Here is a 14,189-nt window from a genome sequence, read left to right as displayed (position 1 = left end):
AGATGTGGAAATAAAAGCTTAAAGATGGCCAGTGACCAAAAGATATGCATAAGCTAAAAGGTAAAATCTCCAAGTGGTTTGTCTACTGATCTATACATTATCTCCATTATTGCCATTTTAGATTTATTTTTAATGTTAAAAAAAAACTGTAGAAATGTTGCACTATTATTATTTGTCCTTGGGACAATGCCGTCACCCTTTGGTGCTAACATCTTTTCCAAACCAAAAGCAAAAACCCTGGCCCTAACACTGCATGAAAATTTCATCACCACAGTTTTAAATCAAATAATCTCCTGTCCTAAACTGTAAAAGCATAACTGGCTATTACTGTAAAAACTGTAATTTTCAACACATTTGCTCCTCATATATATTAATTCATCCTGCTGCAATTCCATCAATCAAAAAAAGATAAAACCCCAAATACTGACAAAGACAACACTGTATGCTCCTCAAATGAGCATTCAAGAGCATTCCTCCATGAGCATGTTAGATAATCTAACAAATGATATAGAAACATCATTCCTTCTGAGAAGTGAAAAATGAATGGCAGGGTAAATGGCTATCACAGCATTCTAACTTGCTACCACAGTCATTTCTTTACATTCACTAGCAATGGTGACCAAAACTAATTTCATTTTTAACATCCTTACCCAGCAATCTGAACATGTAGTATGCAATCAAATATTCACATGCAGTCAATAACACCTTAAACTTTTAGAGTCCCTTTAAAAAAGTAAAAATAACATTCAGTAAAACTTTTAATATTCATGTTGGATGAGAAAAAGTAACTGCTTTTTAAAAATTTCTTGCTAGTTTTTCACTTGAACAGAGCTACTCCATCTTTAACACGTTACTAATATGGAAAATTTTAAAATCAATTATTAATTGCAATTAGAGAAACAGCTTAACTGATTTATGTATTAAAATACAAAAGGGAAATACAGAGCTATCTTCTCATACATAAAAGGCCAGGGTTTTGAAAGGGGGTGTTAATTTGTAAATACTCTTAAAGTACTGCTACAGCAGCCTATTTTTTAAAAGATCAGTAATACAAATAAATCCTTTTTTCGATCTGCAATTCACTATGTTTAAGTTTTAGTTATTCCTTTCTACTTCAAAAAATGGGTTTCATTTAATAAACACACTCTAAATAACTTCAGGGAATAAAACACTTTATTTTAAAAATTCAAATATGCTTCAAATGAAAACTCCCGTCCATTTATTAGGCACCCACAAAGTGCCAGGCACTGTACAAAACATTAGAAAGATTTGTTCATGCTCTTCTAGAGCAAGATTCACTATTCCGTTGCTTTGCATGATGCTAACATTTTTGATCCATTGTCATAAAATGACCAAGATCTTCAAGACTTGCTAAAGAACCAAGTTTCCAATCCACAGTAGAAACAGATCATGCAGGTTAATACAGAAGTCAACTGGTGATGTCTGTCAACTGTTTCACTTAATGTCCTCTTCCTGATTAAGAGAAAATTAAAGTATTAAGGGCACAGAAAATGGATTTTTAATAGTATTATAACGTAAATCTCAAGTTTAAAATCAGCATTAGTTCCTATAATGTTTAGCAACCATACTTTACCAAATGTAACTGTCAGATTCATATACACCTTTTTTTTCAAATTAATAATAAAGCAAAACAAATTAGAATTAGGTTAAAAAACTGAAAACGCAAAAACAAGTGATATAAAATGAAACCACAAATTAGGCTAAGCAAAGAACACCATAGTGTTCCATATACTTGCTGGCAGAAAAAATTAAACTTAAGCAAAAACAAAATGCCAGATAATATCAATTCTAAAAATTAAGCAACTTAAAGATAATACCTACCTCTGAAACCACCACCTCTTCCTCCTCTGAAGCCTCCACCTCCACCTCCTCTTCCACCTCTAAAACCACCTAAAAACATTTATTAAATAATAATGCAAAATATTTAAATAGCAGATAAATAATAAACATTAACAGTTATTAACTATATAACCTCTTATACTGATAAGTCTACAAAGATCAATACAATAACTATAATTATAATGAATAAATATAGATTCACATATTTTATCACAGAAAAAATTTTACAAGACAAAAATGAAGAAACTAGTAGTTTACCAACTGGGCAACAGGTTAAATCCCCAGATTATTCAATTTCAATAAATTAGAAAAACTTGTTACTTTAAAGTATGATTCAGTCTTGTTAAATGTATGATTATTGCCTTAGCTCTTGCTTATGATAAATACTTTTTGATTCCACTAAGGATAGTTTGATGGAACTAAGGCTTTGTATCCTAAGAACAACGGATGGCAGATATGGGTGCTTTTGTTCTGGGGGCACAATAATAAATATGATAGTTAAGGTTAACTGAGCTACATAAGATTTAAAAAAAATAAGATAGTTGTGAATTTTTTGAAATGTTAAATGATACTCAACATCAAATGAGAACAGGGGAATCTCTATTCATCAAATTCTCAAGAAGGTACCCCTGAAAATTTTCCTACCTATACGGACACAAAAAAGTACCTTTATAGAGTGAAATGATGATTAAATTGAGAGATGCCAAAGTAAAGCATTCCTTCTCTTTTTTGGCTCCAGTAACAAAAGCTGTCTAAGCCCAACTTTCAGTTCCTCTCCCTTTCCACTTTGGCTCTGCCCATTACCTCATCACTCCCTGTCCTCCTACTCCCAGGGCATGGCAGTCTCACTCCCTAGAGCCCTGCTGATCACCTAGCTGCCCATAATGATGAATGTGCCAAAACCTTGGGGGAAAGGCGTACATCTAAACAGTGAGATCACAGCAATGAATTTATTAGTTCTTGACACGACATCAGAAAATATGCATTTTAATTCTGGGTCTGCCAATTGTTTGACCGGGGGAAATTAATTTCTGTAAGTCTCCATTTCCTCATTCATAAAATAAGGATATCATCTATCTCAAAAGCTTTTGCTGAGTATTAAAAGAATATACACGGAAATTAAAAGAATGTATGACCAGCTTTCAGTATGCAGTCTACACTCAATGATATTAACTAAGAAATTAAAATTAAGATAATCCTATGGTTTATTAAAATGCCCAAGAAAACATGAATAACCCAAAGAAATGAAGTCCCTCAAAAGTATACTTTAGTAGATTTTTTTCTTTTTAAGCAAGTTGTTGAAATGAAGCATTATTATTATGGACAATCTGCCAATATTTGAAAACAGCTTTAATAAAAAGAACCATAAGGGAGGGTTTGCTATGTACAAAGCTAAATTGTATTATATTAATCAGCTATGACTTTGAAATTTCATCAGAAATTTTCCCCAAGTAACTTACCGCCTCTGCCACCACCTCTGCCACCTCCTCCTCTTCCTCCTCCTCGGCCTCCCCTGCCACCACCTCTTGGAGGTCCTTTCTCACCTGGAGGTCGAGGTAAAAACCTCTGGAGTGGCAGCAGCTTATATGGGTCTATATAAAACTGGAGACATAATAAAAGCAATTAGTGTACGACTTGGGGGACAGTAGAGTATAATCATTAAGAAGCTACATGATAGAGTCAAAACTGCCTGGGTTCAAACCCCCCCAACCCTACCACTTTCTACTATGTATCTCTGGGCAGGGACTTAATTTCTCACTACCTTAGGTTTCTTTTTCTTTTTTTTTTTTTTTTTTACTTTAAGTTCTGGGATACATGCGCAGAACGAACGAGCAGGTTTGTTACATGGGTATACATGTGCCATGGTGGTTTGCTGCACCTATCAACCCATCATATAGGTTTTAAGCCCCGCATGCATTCAGTATTTGCCCTAATGCTCTCCCTCCCCTTCCCCCCACCCCCCTGACAGGCCCAGGAGTGTGATGTTCCCCTCCCTGGGTCCATGTGTTCTCACTGTTCAACTCTCACTTATGAGTGAGAACATGTGGTGTTTGGTTTTCTGTTCCTGTGTTAGTTTACCTTAGTTTCCTTATCTGTAAAATGTAGAGAATAGAGTATCTATCTCACATGTTTGTGTGATGATCAAAAAAGTGATGTATATAAGGCACTTGCACTTTGGCACACAATAAGCATTACATGCATATAAAAAAATCAAGACCAATTCAATCTCATTTCTCTTTAGAAATAGATTATTTAACATTTCCACTCAACAGAACTGCCGTAAGAAAAATAAAACTATTTAAAACATAGCATTAAAATTCAAAATAAAGCATTCGCATACAAGCTGTTTCAAGTCTTTAATAAAGATCAAAAGGGTAACTATCTTCTGAACACACAAAGTAATGAAGGATATACAAAAACTATACACATCCTATAACTGGGGTTAAAGAGGACATTTCTCAGATAATGAAATGTAAAGGGCATATTGTATCATAGTTCTTCTACACAAAACACACGAGGATTTCAAAACTGTAATATATTACTTATAATAAGATATCTGCATCCCTCTCTAGATCTCACCTTATTACTCATCTTCCCTTCACAGCCCATCATCTCAAAAATACTGTCTAGATCTACTGTTCAAGATGGCAGCCGCTAGCCGCAGGTGGCTTATATTTAAATTAATTAATGATTTAAAATTCAGTTCCTGAGTCACATGAGCCACACTTCAGGTGCTCAATAGCTACATGTGGCTAAGAGCTACTTTACTAGGCAGGGACTCCCATCATTGCAGAAAGTTCAAGTGGAGAGCACCGGTCTACAGACTTCATAATAATGCAGGCTGGGTAAAGAGGGCTGAATCTCAACATAGCAGGGGGTACGCAAACCGGGAGGTAGAATGTACTCAAGTTAGTATCTAATTAAAAAGCAAAAACCCAAAAAACTAAGCCCTCAAATAAATAATTCTGAGAAAAGGGACAGGGATTCTGATGAATTTAAGTGGCTATTACCAGCTTTTTTGTTTTTCAGGTCACAAGATGAGAATCCTTTTTCAGCATTGTTTCTTTCTGGGCTCAATAGCTCCAGGCATGCCAGAAGCAGTCAATCCTGTGAGTATTTGCCAAGGTTTCTACAACTAGTAGCCATAGGCTAACAACAAGCTATTGTCTCCTTCTCATTTCCTATTCCATTCTGGCTCCTGGGCCCACCACTGCACTGGCTCCATGACTCCCTGATGTCTATGTGGCTGTCTTCCAATGAACACTTTGCATCATTTTGCCATAGCTGAGCAGTCCCTCCTGGAAACACTCTCAATTTTTGTGATACCACTTTTATGACAGGCTTGTGGTTTACTTTTTTTTTAACTGGCAATTACTTCTGAGTTTCCACTAACAGACATTTAGCTTTAGGAGGTGCCCCAAAACTTTTCATAGGTGCTCTTTTTCTTTTATTCTTTCTTCCTACATTGTTAACAAATTCCCAATTCTATTTCCAGTCTAGACTCTTCCTTTAAACTTCTGACCATGACTGTCTCACAAGTACCTCAACCTCACTATGTCCAAAACCAAACTCATTATCTTCCCCTAATCCCCATCTTCTGCACTGTTGCCCATTTAATTAATCGGTACCATCACCCACAAAGATGTTGATGTCAGACATCTGAAAGATGGTGATATTTTTCACCTCTTTAATTTCGATAGCTAGTCAATTACAAGGTCCTATTGATTCTACTTCCTGTACCTTTCATATATCCATTTTTTCCATTTCCACTGTCACTACCAAGTCCAAAATATCATCTCTTTCAGAACAACTATTATAGCCTCCTACCTGGCTCCTCTCACACAATACTGACCTCTTCCCAAGGTGCCTTTGTATCTTCCCAGCATTCTTTTGAAGCATACATTTAACTGTGTCATCCCGTCATTCAAAAATAAAACACAACTGAAACTAAAGTCTAAACTCTTTCTTATGACCTGAAGGTTTAAGTTAATCAAGCCCCCTCCTACCTCTCTGATCTTAATTCACAACTTTCCCCACCTCTCCTAAATGTTTCATTCCTAACCTATACGTCTGCCTTTTTGTATCCTTTCAGTTGCCTGCTCTCAGAGACTGCACACACTGTTCTCTCTACTTGGAATGCACTTTCCTCTTCCTCTTTCACTAGCTCAGAAACTCTCAAGTGTTTGCCTAACTACATCAAAATTATCCAAGTGCTGGCCGGGCGCAGTGGCTCACGCCTGTAATCCTAGCACTTTGGGAGGCCGAGGCGGGTGGATCACAAGGTCAAGAGATCGAGACCATCCTGGCTAGCACGGTGAAATCCTGTCTCTACTAAAAATACAAAAAAATTAGCTGGGCGTGGTGGCAGGCGCCTGTAGTCCCAGCTACTCGGGAGGCTGAGGCAGGAGAATGGTGTGAACCCAGAGGGCAGAGCTTGCAGTGAGCTGAGATTGCACCACTGCACTCCAGAATGGGTGACAGAGACACAGCGAGACGCCGTCTCAAAAAAAAAAAAAAAAAATTAGGCATGGTGGCCGGCGCCTGTAGTCCTAGCTACTCGGGAGGCTGAGGCCAAAGAATGGCTTGAATCCGGGAGGCGGAGCTTGCAGTGGGCCGAGATCACGCCACCGCACTCCCCCCTGGGCGACAGAGCGAGACTCCATCTCAAAAAAAAAAAAAAAAAATTATCCAAGAGCTTTTCCTGGGCCCTACTTAGGAGCTCCTAGGTCAAATTTCCAGAAGTGGAAACTGGAAGTACATCTTCTTAAAAGCTCCCCAAGATAACTCTGACATGCAACCAGTTGTGGAAACTGCTCTTGGTCAACAATCAGACCTCAGTTTCAAGCTCACCTTTTCAGCAAACACTACAGACTAAAGTTGGTGGCACTACAAAGCTTCTCATGGCAACCTGTATTTTTCCTTCACAGCATATATCATGTTATTGAAGTTCTTGTGAAATCACTTAGTACCTACCTTCTCTCAAATAACGTAAGTTTTATAAATTAAGATTCCACCTAGAATGTTTGGTCATGAATGCTTTTCAATAAGAGTTTTACATCAACAAAAAACTCTTACTCTAGCAGTTTACAGATTTTGGTAATATAAGCAAAAGTAGTGATTTTTATTTTCTAAAAGGCTGTATCAAATAAATCACTTTCAAAGATTAGTATGTTCAATATTTATAGCACAGAACATTTCAGTTTAAGAGCTTTACTAGTGATATGTTGGGAAAATCTCAAGCGCTCCAAGTAGGACTTTCCTAAGATAGGTCATTCCCTTATAAAACCAAGGATCCCAAGTATCGTAAGTTTGACTCACCTTCTGTAGTTTTTTAAAGGATGAAGCCTTCATGTTTTCTGACAATTTAACTGAAAAATACTATTATTTTTATTAAGGAACAAATGAGCAATTACGATGAAAGATGCTATCAAACCTTCTGAATTGATGTATAATTTCAAAAACAAAGTTAGAATATATAGACATATATAGGAAAGATAAGAAATGAACTTCCAGGGGCTGGGTGTGGTGGCTCACACCTGCAAACCCAGCACTTCAGGGGGCCAAGGCAGATGGATCACTTGAGGACAAGAGTTTGAGACCAGCCTGGCCAGCATGGTGAAACCCCACCTCCACTAAAAACACAAAAATCATCCAGGCACGGTGGCGCTCGCCTGTAATCCCAGCTACTTGAAAGGCTGAGGCATGAGAATTGCTTGAACCCAAGAGGCGGAGGTTGCAGTGAGCTGAGATCATGCCACTGCACTCCACCCTGGGCAACAGAAAGAGTCTCTGTCAAAAAAAAAAAGAAAAAAGAAAAAAAGAGAAGGAGGGAGGAAGGGAAAGAGCGAGAGCGAGAGCGAGAGAGAGAGAGAGAGAAAGAGAAAGAGACAGGGAAAGAGAAAATGAGAAAGAGAAAGACAGAGAAAGAAAAAAAGAGAAAGAGAAAGAAAGAGAGAAAGCAAGGAAGGAGTTTCCAGGGTAGTGGGGGCACCAAACAGCTTCTAATTCTACATTTCCAGTGGCACCACTACATCCAAATCAGCCAACTTAATCTTGTAGTACTTATCCAAATGGCCATTTCTAGAATTTTCCAAAAACAGTCACCTTTCTAGGGTCTGTCATTTTAATATCTATGGATGAATACATTCTCCCCTTGATTCTCCTTCATGGTCCAATCTGTAGCAATCCTGTCTAATTTAATGAAGCAACAAGTCTAATTTACACTTAACCGCCTCCTCACAAAAATACAAATAGCAACCTTTGAATATTATTAGGTCTTCCAATGAAAAAGGATACAAAATCTCTAAGTTGTCCAAATATTTCATCCACTTTTCCAATTTGTTCTTTGTTTTCTAAGTAAACAGGAGCATTGAAATAAGGCACCTTATTTTCATCTGTGGTACATTTACAAACTATGTCATCTTCACAGGGATGCAGGAACTCTCCTAATACTGAAATAGGACAAGAAAATATTAAAACACAGAACTATTTCAAACGATACTGACCAACTTCTTCTGGAAGCTTTCTTCCTGGCTACCTGGGACTTCACCATACCTGCTCTCCTCTGAGGCAGAAGACCACAGTCATTAAGAGTGTGGACTTCCTGGGCTGGTATACCAACTCCACAACACACTAGCTATGTAACCTAGGAGAAGTTACCCACCCTTTCTCTAATTCAGTGTTTCCTCTTTAGTAGACACTAGTAACATATAATGTACAGCTATACCTAATATACAGTAATGTAAGGACTCAATGGAATAACCAATTTCAAGTGCTTAAAACAGTGCCTGGCACATTGAGACCATTCCACATGTAACAGTTATCTTATTAAAATTTATTATCTGATTCAAAACTCTGCTTCATTCTCTTGGTTATTCCTTTTCTTCACTCCCTTTTCTTCAACCCCTAAAAGAATTACCCTTTGTTCTTTTTTTTTTCTCTTGCCTCAGAACTTTCCTATTCCCACTACCACCTCTTTAACAATGATTCATTGTTTTCAAGGACATTTGGAATCTCAAAATAACTACCTTTAGTTCTAACTAACTAGACTGTCCCCCTAAACTAAAATAATTAACACATTCCTGCAAAACCAACTCTTCATTCCTATCACCCAAGCGCAAAACCTGGAACCCTTTATTATCAGCATTAGCTAAGTTCTACCGATTTTGTTTCCTTTGAAATCTCTCTCCTATCTAACCCTTCCTTTTTTTCCTCACCATCCTGAATCAGGCTCTCAATGCCTCGTGTATGGACTGGTACAACAGCTTGCAGGCTGGGACCTTTTATTCTAGAAACTGCTCCTTTCAAACCATCCTGCATACTCATCCAACCATTCTTAGACACTCTTCACCCTCTCTCCTCTTTAATGTAGTAAGTTTCACTCTCTGTGACTTCCATTCCCATCTCATTATTAATTACTATAAAACTATCCTAAATGGGTCTTTTTCTCGACTTCCTCTTTGGCAGTTTCCCTCTCAAGCAAATTGTTTTCTCACTTATCTACTTTTAAGTAGTAATGGAAAGCATGGGCTTTGGAGTCAGAATACTTGGCTTTGTATTTCTTTTTCTGTACAGACAGGGTCCTTGCTTTATTGTCCAGGCTGGTGTCTAACTCCCGGATTCAAGTGATCCTCCTGTCTCAGCTTCCCAAGTGTTGGGATTACAAGCGTGAGCCACGGCACCCAGCCTGTATTTCAGCTATACTTATATTTCAGCTATAAAAACTTAACTCTAAATCATAGTTTTCTCATCTGTAAAATCGGGGAATTAGGGATAAGTACTCACTATTACCTATTTAATATCTTCCTGTCAACCCTGAAGTTCCACTTCCATGATGCATTTTAAGTATCCCTCAGCTTTCTTGATCTCCCCACCCCACCCTTACATGCTACTGTACGATTATGTCAGTTTACATCATTCTCCACACAGGCTTGTGTATCCCAAACTTGCTGGACTAATAACACAAACCCACAACCCACCCCTATTCCTTCAAATAGGCTAAATATTGAAGACTGCATACACACTACACGTTCTGGAGGTCCTTGGTCTTGGCCTTTGTTAAAGCCTCCGCGGCCACCCCCTCGTCCAAATCCTCCCCTGCCGCCGCCTCTGAAATTGCCGCCGCCTCCACCGCCGCTTCCACCTCGGAAGTGGTTGCTGCTGCCGCCTCGGTTGAAGCCGCCACCTCCACCACCTCGATTAAAGCCTCCACGACCTCCGCCTCGAAAAGACATTCTCTCTCCTCCCTGGTGAAAAAAAAAAAAACGACCCGTGTCTTCTGATCACTGTAGCATCTGAGTACACTCCAACCCCTCGGAGCCGCGGTGAGAACACCATAAAGGGGACAAAAGCAGCCCTGTCACCTCACCCACGGTCAGACAGCCAGTGACCACCAACCTGATGGGTGAAGAGTTTACTTCCTCATGGTCTCCTGAGCGCCGACCGACCAAACATACCAGCCTTGCCGCCCCAGGATTAGTACCTCCTCCCCCTTCAGACAGCAAGGTCTTCGCACTGCATCCCCTTCCTTCCTCCCTCCCTCCGGCAGCTGGGTTCCGCGTCCACCATTTTCAAATCCTCCGGCTTCTACGGTCACTCACCGGCGCCACGTGCCCCTCTGGCCCTGGCCTTACGCGCACACCCACCTACTGGGTACTTCCGCCGCGCTGGAACCTCCTCGGCTACCGTACAGCCACAGAGTTTTTTAGACCAGAAACTGGAATAACTGGTTTGCAAAAAAAAGGTAGTCACGCGCGGAACCAGCGACACTGGTTCCAAAACAGCCTTTAGCTTTGGAAAAGTGGCAATAATATCTAACCTTAACCACTAATTTACAACAGAGAGGTCAACTTGCCTAACGCCGCGCCGTGGAAGTGACGTATAATAGCTGCGTCCTTCGCAGCACGACGTCCCGGAAGTGCTGCGGCAATGTTGCTCTTGGAGATAGCTGGCGTTAGGGATCCGCCTTCTCTTCCAGAGGCGGGGTGGGTTTCTGTTTGGTTCCCGCCCTGACTGCCAGAACAACTGCCAGCACCTTGCAAGAAACAAGGTTAGTTTTTGAAGTCCGTGCCGACTGGCTGGGCGCATTTGCTTCTCAGACTAAATGGTGCCCAACAGCGCTCAATAGTTTGTTGCTAACTTCAGCAACTGTGTGGACAGGTCTCTGAGGTATCTGAGCCGCGCTATGTCCAGTGGATCTGGTCGCCTCAGAACCTGTCACAGCCGGCGGAAGCGTTTGTCTGAGTTTCTTGTTTCTTCCCGACCTTTTGATTTTCGCACCACTGAGCGCTCAGCTGTGCTTGTTCTTTTGCGCTATGGTCTCACTAATTAGAGGGAAAAAAGCAATGCATGTGTTTGTGTAATTTTAAAGAAACTATGGTGTCTTATAGAAAACCAAACCATCATTTTTATCTTTTGTACCGGGTATTCATTCAAGTATGTTTTGAGCACCGACAGGATGTGAAGCGGACTGTGCTGGAGGCTCCTCTCCTTCTCGTCTTAAGCCCCTTATATTTGACATCTGCTTCCTCCACATTCTCCAAAGCTTCTCTCACAAATAAAGGTAGTCACTTCCCATTTATTAAATTTGGCTGGAGCCTTTTACAACCAAACCCTCTGAGACCTTACCTTGATATTGACATCGTGTTTAGAAGAGGGTGGAACTTGGTACCTATCTAACTGAGAGGGTTATTGTAAGGGGGATTTTAAAATACCTTTGTAGGCGGGGTGCGGTGGCTCACGCCTGTAATCCCAGCACTTTGGGAGGCCGAGGCGGATGGATCACTTGAGGTCAGGAGTTCGAGACCAGCCTGGCCAATACGGTGAAACCCCTTCTCTACTAAAAATACAAAAATTAGCCGGGCATGGTGGCGCACACCTGTAATCGCAGCTACTCGGGAGGCTGAGGCAAGAGAATCGCTTGAACCGGGGAGGCGGAGGTTGCAGTGAGCCGAGATCACGCCACTGCACTCCAGCCCAGACGACAGAGCAAGACTTGGTCTCAAAACAAACAAACAAAATAAGTGAGAGAAGAAACTTTACTTTTTCTTTTTCTTTTAGTTTAGTAAATGATGCAATTTGATTTTAACGAATGTTGATCTTTTTATGGGCCTATATACGTGTAAGTGTATTATTTTTGAAACAAAAAATGAAAATTACCTATTTAGTGTGAAACCTTTGCTTGTCTTTTGCTGTGTATTGGCTCAGTTCTGAATTGAACTTAAGATTGTCACATACAGATTTCATTTTCAACTGAAATGAGATGATTTCTGTCTTTACTCTTAAAACTTAGAAAAAGCTTGCTTGAACAAGAAGTTTAAAAGTATGTCAAAATGTTTATTACTGTCCTAAACATGTCAAGCTGCTCTTCTTTCTCAGAAATCCAAAACTTGTAGAAGCATAAATCAGGCCAGGCGCCGTGACTCACGCCTATAATCCCAGCATTTTGGGAGGCCAAGGCAGGCGGATCACCTGAGGTCAGGAGTTCAAGACCAGCCTGGCCAACATGGTGAAACCTTGTCTCTACTAAAAATACAAAACTTAGCCGGGCGTGATGGTGGGCGTCTGTAATCCTAGCTGCTTGGGAGGCTGAGGCAGGAGAATCGCTTGAACCCGGGAGGCAGAGGTTGCAGTGAGCCAAGATCGCGCCACTGCATTCCAGCCTGGGCAACAGAGCGAGAATCTGTATCAAAAGAAGAAGAAACACAAATAAGTAAATTTCATCTTATATCTACAGTCATACATTCACAAAGTTCTTCCTCTTTTCTCAAAGTCAGGTGCTCAGGCTGAGAAGATTCAAGGAAAGGGTTCCTCATCTAGTCATACAGTTGTGTTCAAGGGGAAGGAGAATACTGTTCAGTTTTGTTCTGCAATTCCCACTGGTGGTTTTCAGTAAGACTTGAGACTTCCTTACTCTAAAGTCCAAGCAGCAGTGGAAACATTTCAAGATCCCTTTTTGCAATACAACTTTTCCAAATATTCAATTTTTATTTAAACCCAAAAATCTTGTCACTCGAAGTAAAACGATTTTCTCCAGGGCCTGAAGATCCTTGTTCAACTAGTTCATGTGATGAAAATGTCTGTTAAGTAGGTGATATGGTTTGGATGTTTGTTCCTTCCAAATCTCATGATGCTGAAATTTTATTCCCAGTGTTGTAGATGGGACCTGGTGGGAGGTGATTGGATCATGGGGGCAGAATTCTCATGAGTGGCTTAGCACCATCCCTTTGGTGATAAGTGAGTTTTCACTCAGTTCACTTGAGATGTGGTTGTTTTAAGAGTCTGTGACTTCATCCATCTCTCTCTTGCTCCCACTCTTGCCATGTGACATACTGGCTCCCCATCACCTTTCGCCATGATTGTAAACTTCTAGAGACCTTACCAGAAACTGATGCCAGCACCTTGCTTCCTGTAAAGCCTCCAGAACCATAAGCCAATTAAACCTCTTTCTTTATAAATTACCTAGCATTGGGCATTTCTTTATATAAATGCAAAAAAAAAAAAAATGCTAGTTTCTGCAGCCATTCTTCATCTTCAAAGAATTTGGTAAAATCTGGGCTACTGTTTTCTTGAATGTATTTCTATGATTCACTTTCTATGTCAAGCGTCCTGTTAAGGAGAAGAATCTGTATTAGTTTCTCTCACTCCAATCCATAGTGTCAATAAACATTATTTTGCATAATTTCTGTAGGTCAGAAATTAAGGAGCAGCTTAGCTGGATGATTTTGACCCAGGGTCTCTCATAAGGTTGCAATCAAGATATCACCTGGGGCTGCAGTCCACTGAAGACTTGACTAGGGCTAGAGGATCCTTTTCTGAGGGAGCTCCCTGACATGCCTAGCAAGCTGATGCTGCCTATTGCCAGGCGCCAGTTCCTTGCCATACGGACCTCTTTACAGGGTGCTTGAGTACTGACATGACATGCCAGCTGGCTTCCCCCAAAACGATCTGCTAAGCCATAAGATTTATGCATGTGGAAGGAGATTTACATGGGCCTTGTCCAGGTTTTCACATAGTTTAAAAAAAAATTTTAGAAGTGAATTGCCCTGCGTTTGATAAGTCATCTTCATAGCATCATCTAGAACTTTTTTCATTTTTGCTCCAAAACTTTCTGACACCAGCACTCTCTGGGAAGAAAGCAGTGAGTTGTGAATATGTCAGGATTTTAATGAGAATTGAAATCTCTAAAGAAACCAGTCCTTGATAGGATACCGTAAGTAGATACTGACACAGTTCTTCCAAAATGTACCTTCTGTTTCCAATATGAAGACAAGACAATAAATATATCTTTACCTTTGCTTCTTTGCAGCAGTGTTTCATAGAAGAAAAAT

The 14,189-nt window shown here is 40.1% G+C and overlaps 2 protein-coding genes and 1 long non-coding RNA gene across 7 annotated transcripts in view; 2 read left to right on the top strand and 1 right to left on the bottom strand.

Annotated features, from left to right (window-relative positions):
- Positions 1–6,853, top strand: part of LOC114678379 (uncharacterized) — an 81,283-nt gene extending 74,430 nt beyond the window's left edge. The window contains exons 5-6 of the long non-coding RNA XR_013417266.1: positions 4,891–4,970; positions 6,789–6,853. This is a non-coding gene — a long non-coding RNA (uncharacterized LOC114678379). The remainder of the gene's footprint in view (positions 1–4,890; positions 4,971–6,788) is intronic.
- Positions 1,156–10,735, bottom strand: GAR1 (GAR1 ribonucleoprotein). 4 transcript variants are annotated; one of them, XM_015139028.3, is made up of 7 exons: positions 10,461–10,735; positions 9,881–10,106; positions 8,158–8,312; positions 7,180–7,239; positions 3,321–3,462; positions 1,843–1,911; positions 1,156–1,473 (listed from the first exon to the last, which is right to left on the bottom strand). In XM_015139028.3, exons 2-7 carry the CDS (start codon positions 10,092–10,094, stop codon positions 1,460–1,462), a joined length of 654 nt encoding a protein of 217 aa, XP_014994514.1. In that variant the 5' UTR covers positions 10,095–10,106; positions 10,461–10,735; the 3' UTR covers positions 1,156–1,459. The 4 variants fall into 4 exon arrangements, with proteins under 4 accessions (XP_014994514.1, XP_014994515.1, XP_002808465.2 ...); XM_015139029.3 differs by having other exon boundaries at positions 10,506–10,735; XM_002808419.4 differs by lacking the exon at positions 10,461–10,735 and adding an exon at positions 10,258–10,450.
- Positions 10,736–10,793: 58 nt separating this feature from the next.
- Positions 10,794–14,189, top strand: part of CFI (complement factor I) — a 71,606-nt gene continuing 68,210 nt past the window's right edge. For both annotated transcript variants that reach the window (XM_015139024.3, XM_078002083.1), the window contains exon 1: positions 10,794–10,909. The gene's annotated coding sequence lies outside the window, so the exon portion shown is untranslated. The remainder of the gene's footprint in view (positions 10,910–14,189) is intronic.

Source organism: Macaca mulatta, chromosome 5, assembly GCF_049350105.2.
Source record: "Macaca mulatta isolate MMU2019108-1 chromosome 5, T2T-MMU8v2.0, whole genome shotgun sequence".
Classification (NCBI taxonomy): Eukaryota; Metazoa; Chordata; class Mammalia; order Primates; family Cercopithecidae; genus Macaca; species Macaca mulatta.
The sequence above is the reverse complement of the archived record's forward strand: the minus strand, read 5'-3'. Positions and strand labels throughout refer to the sequence as shown.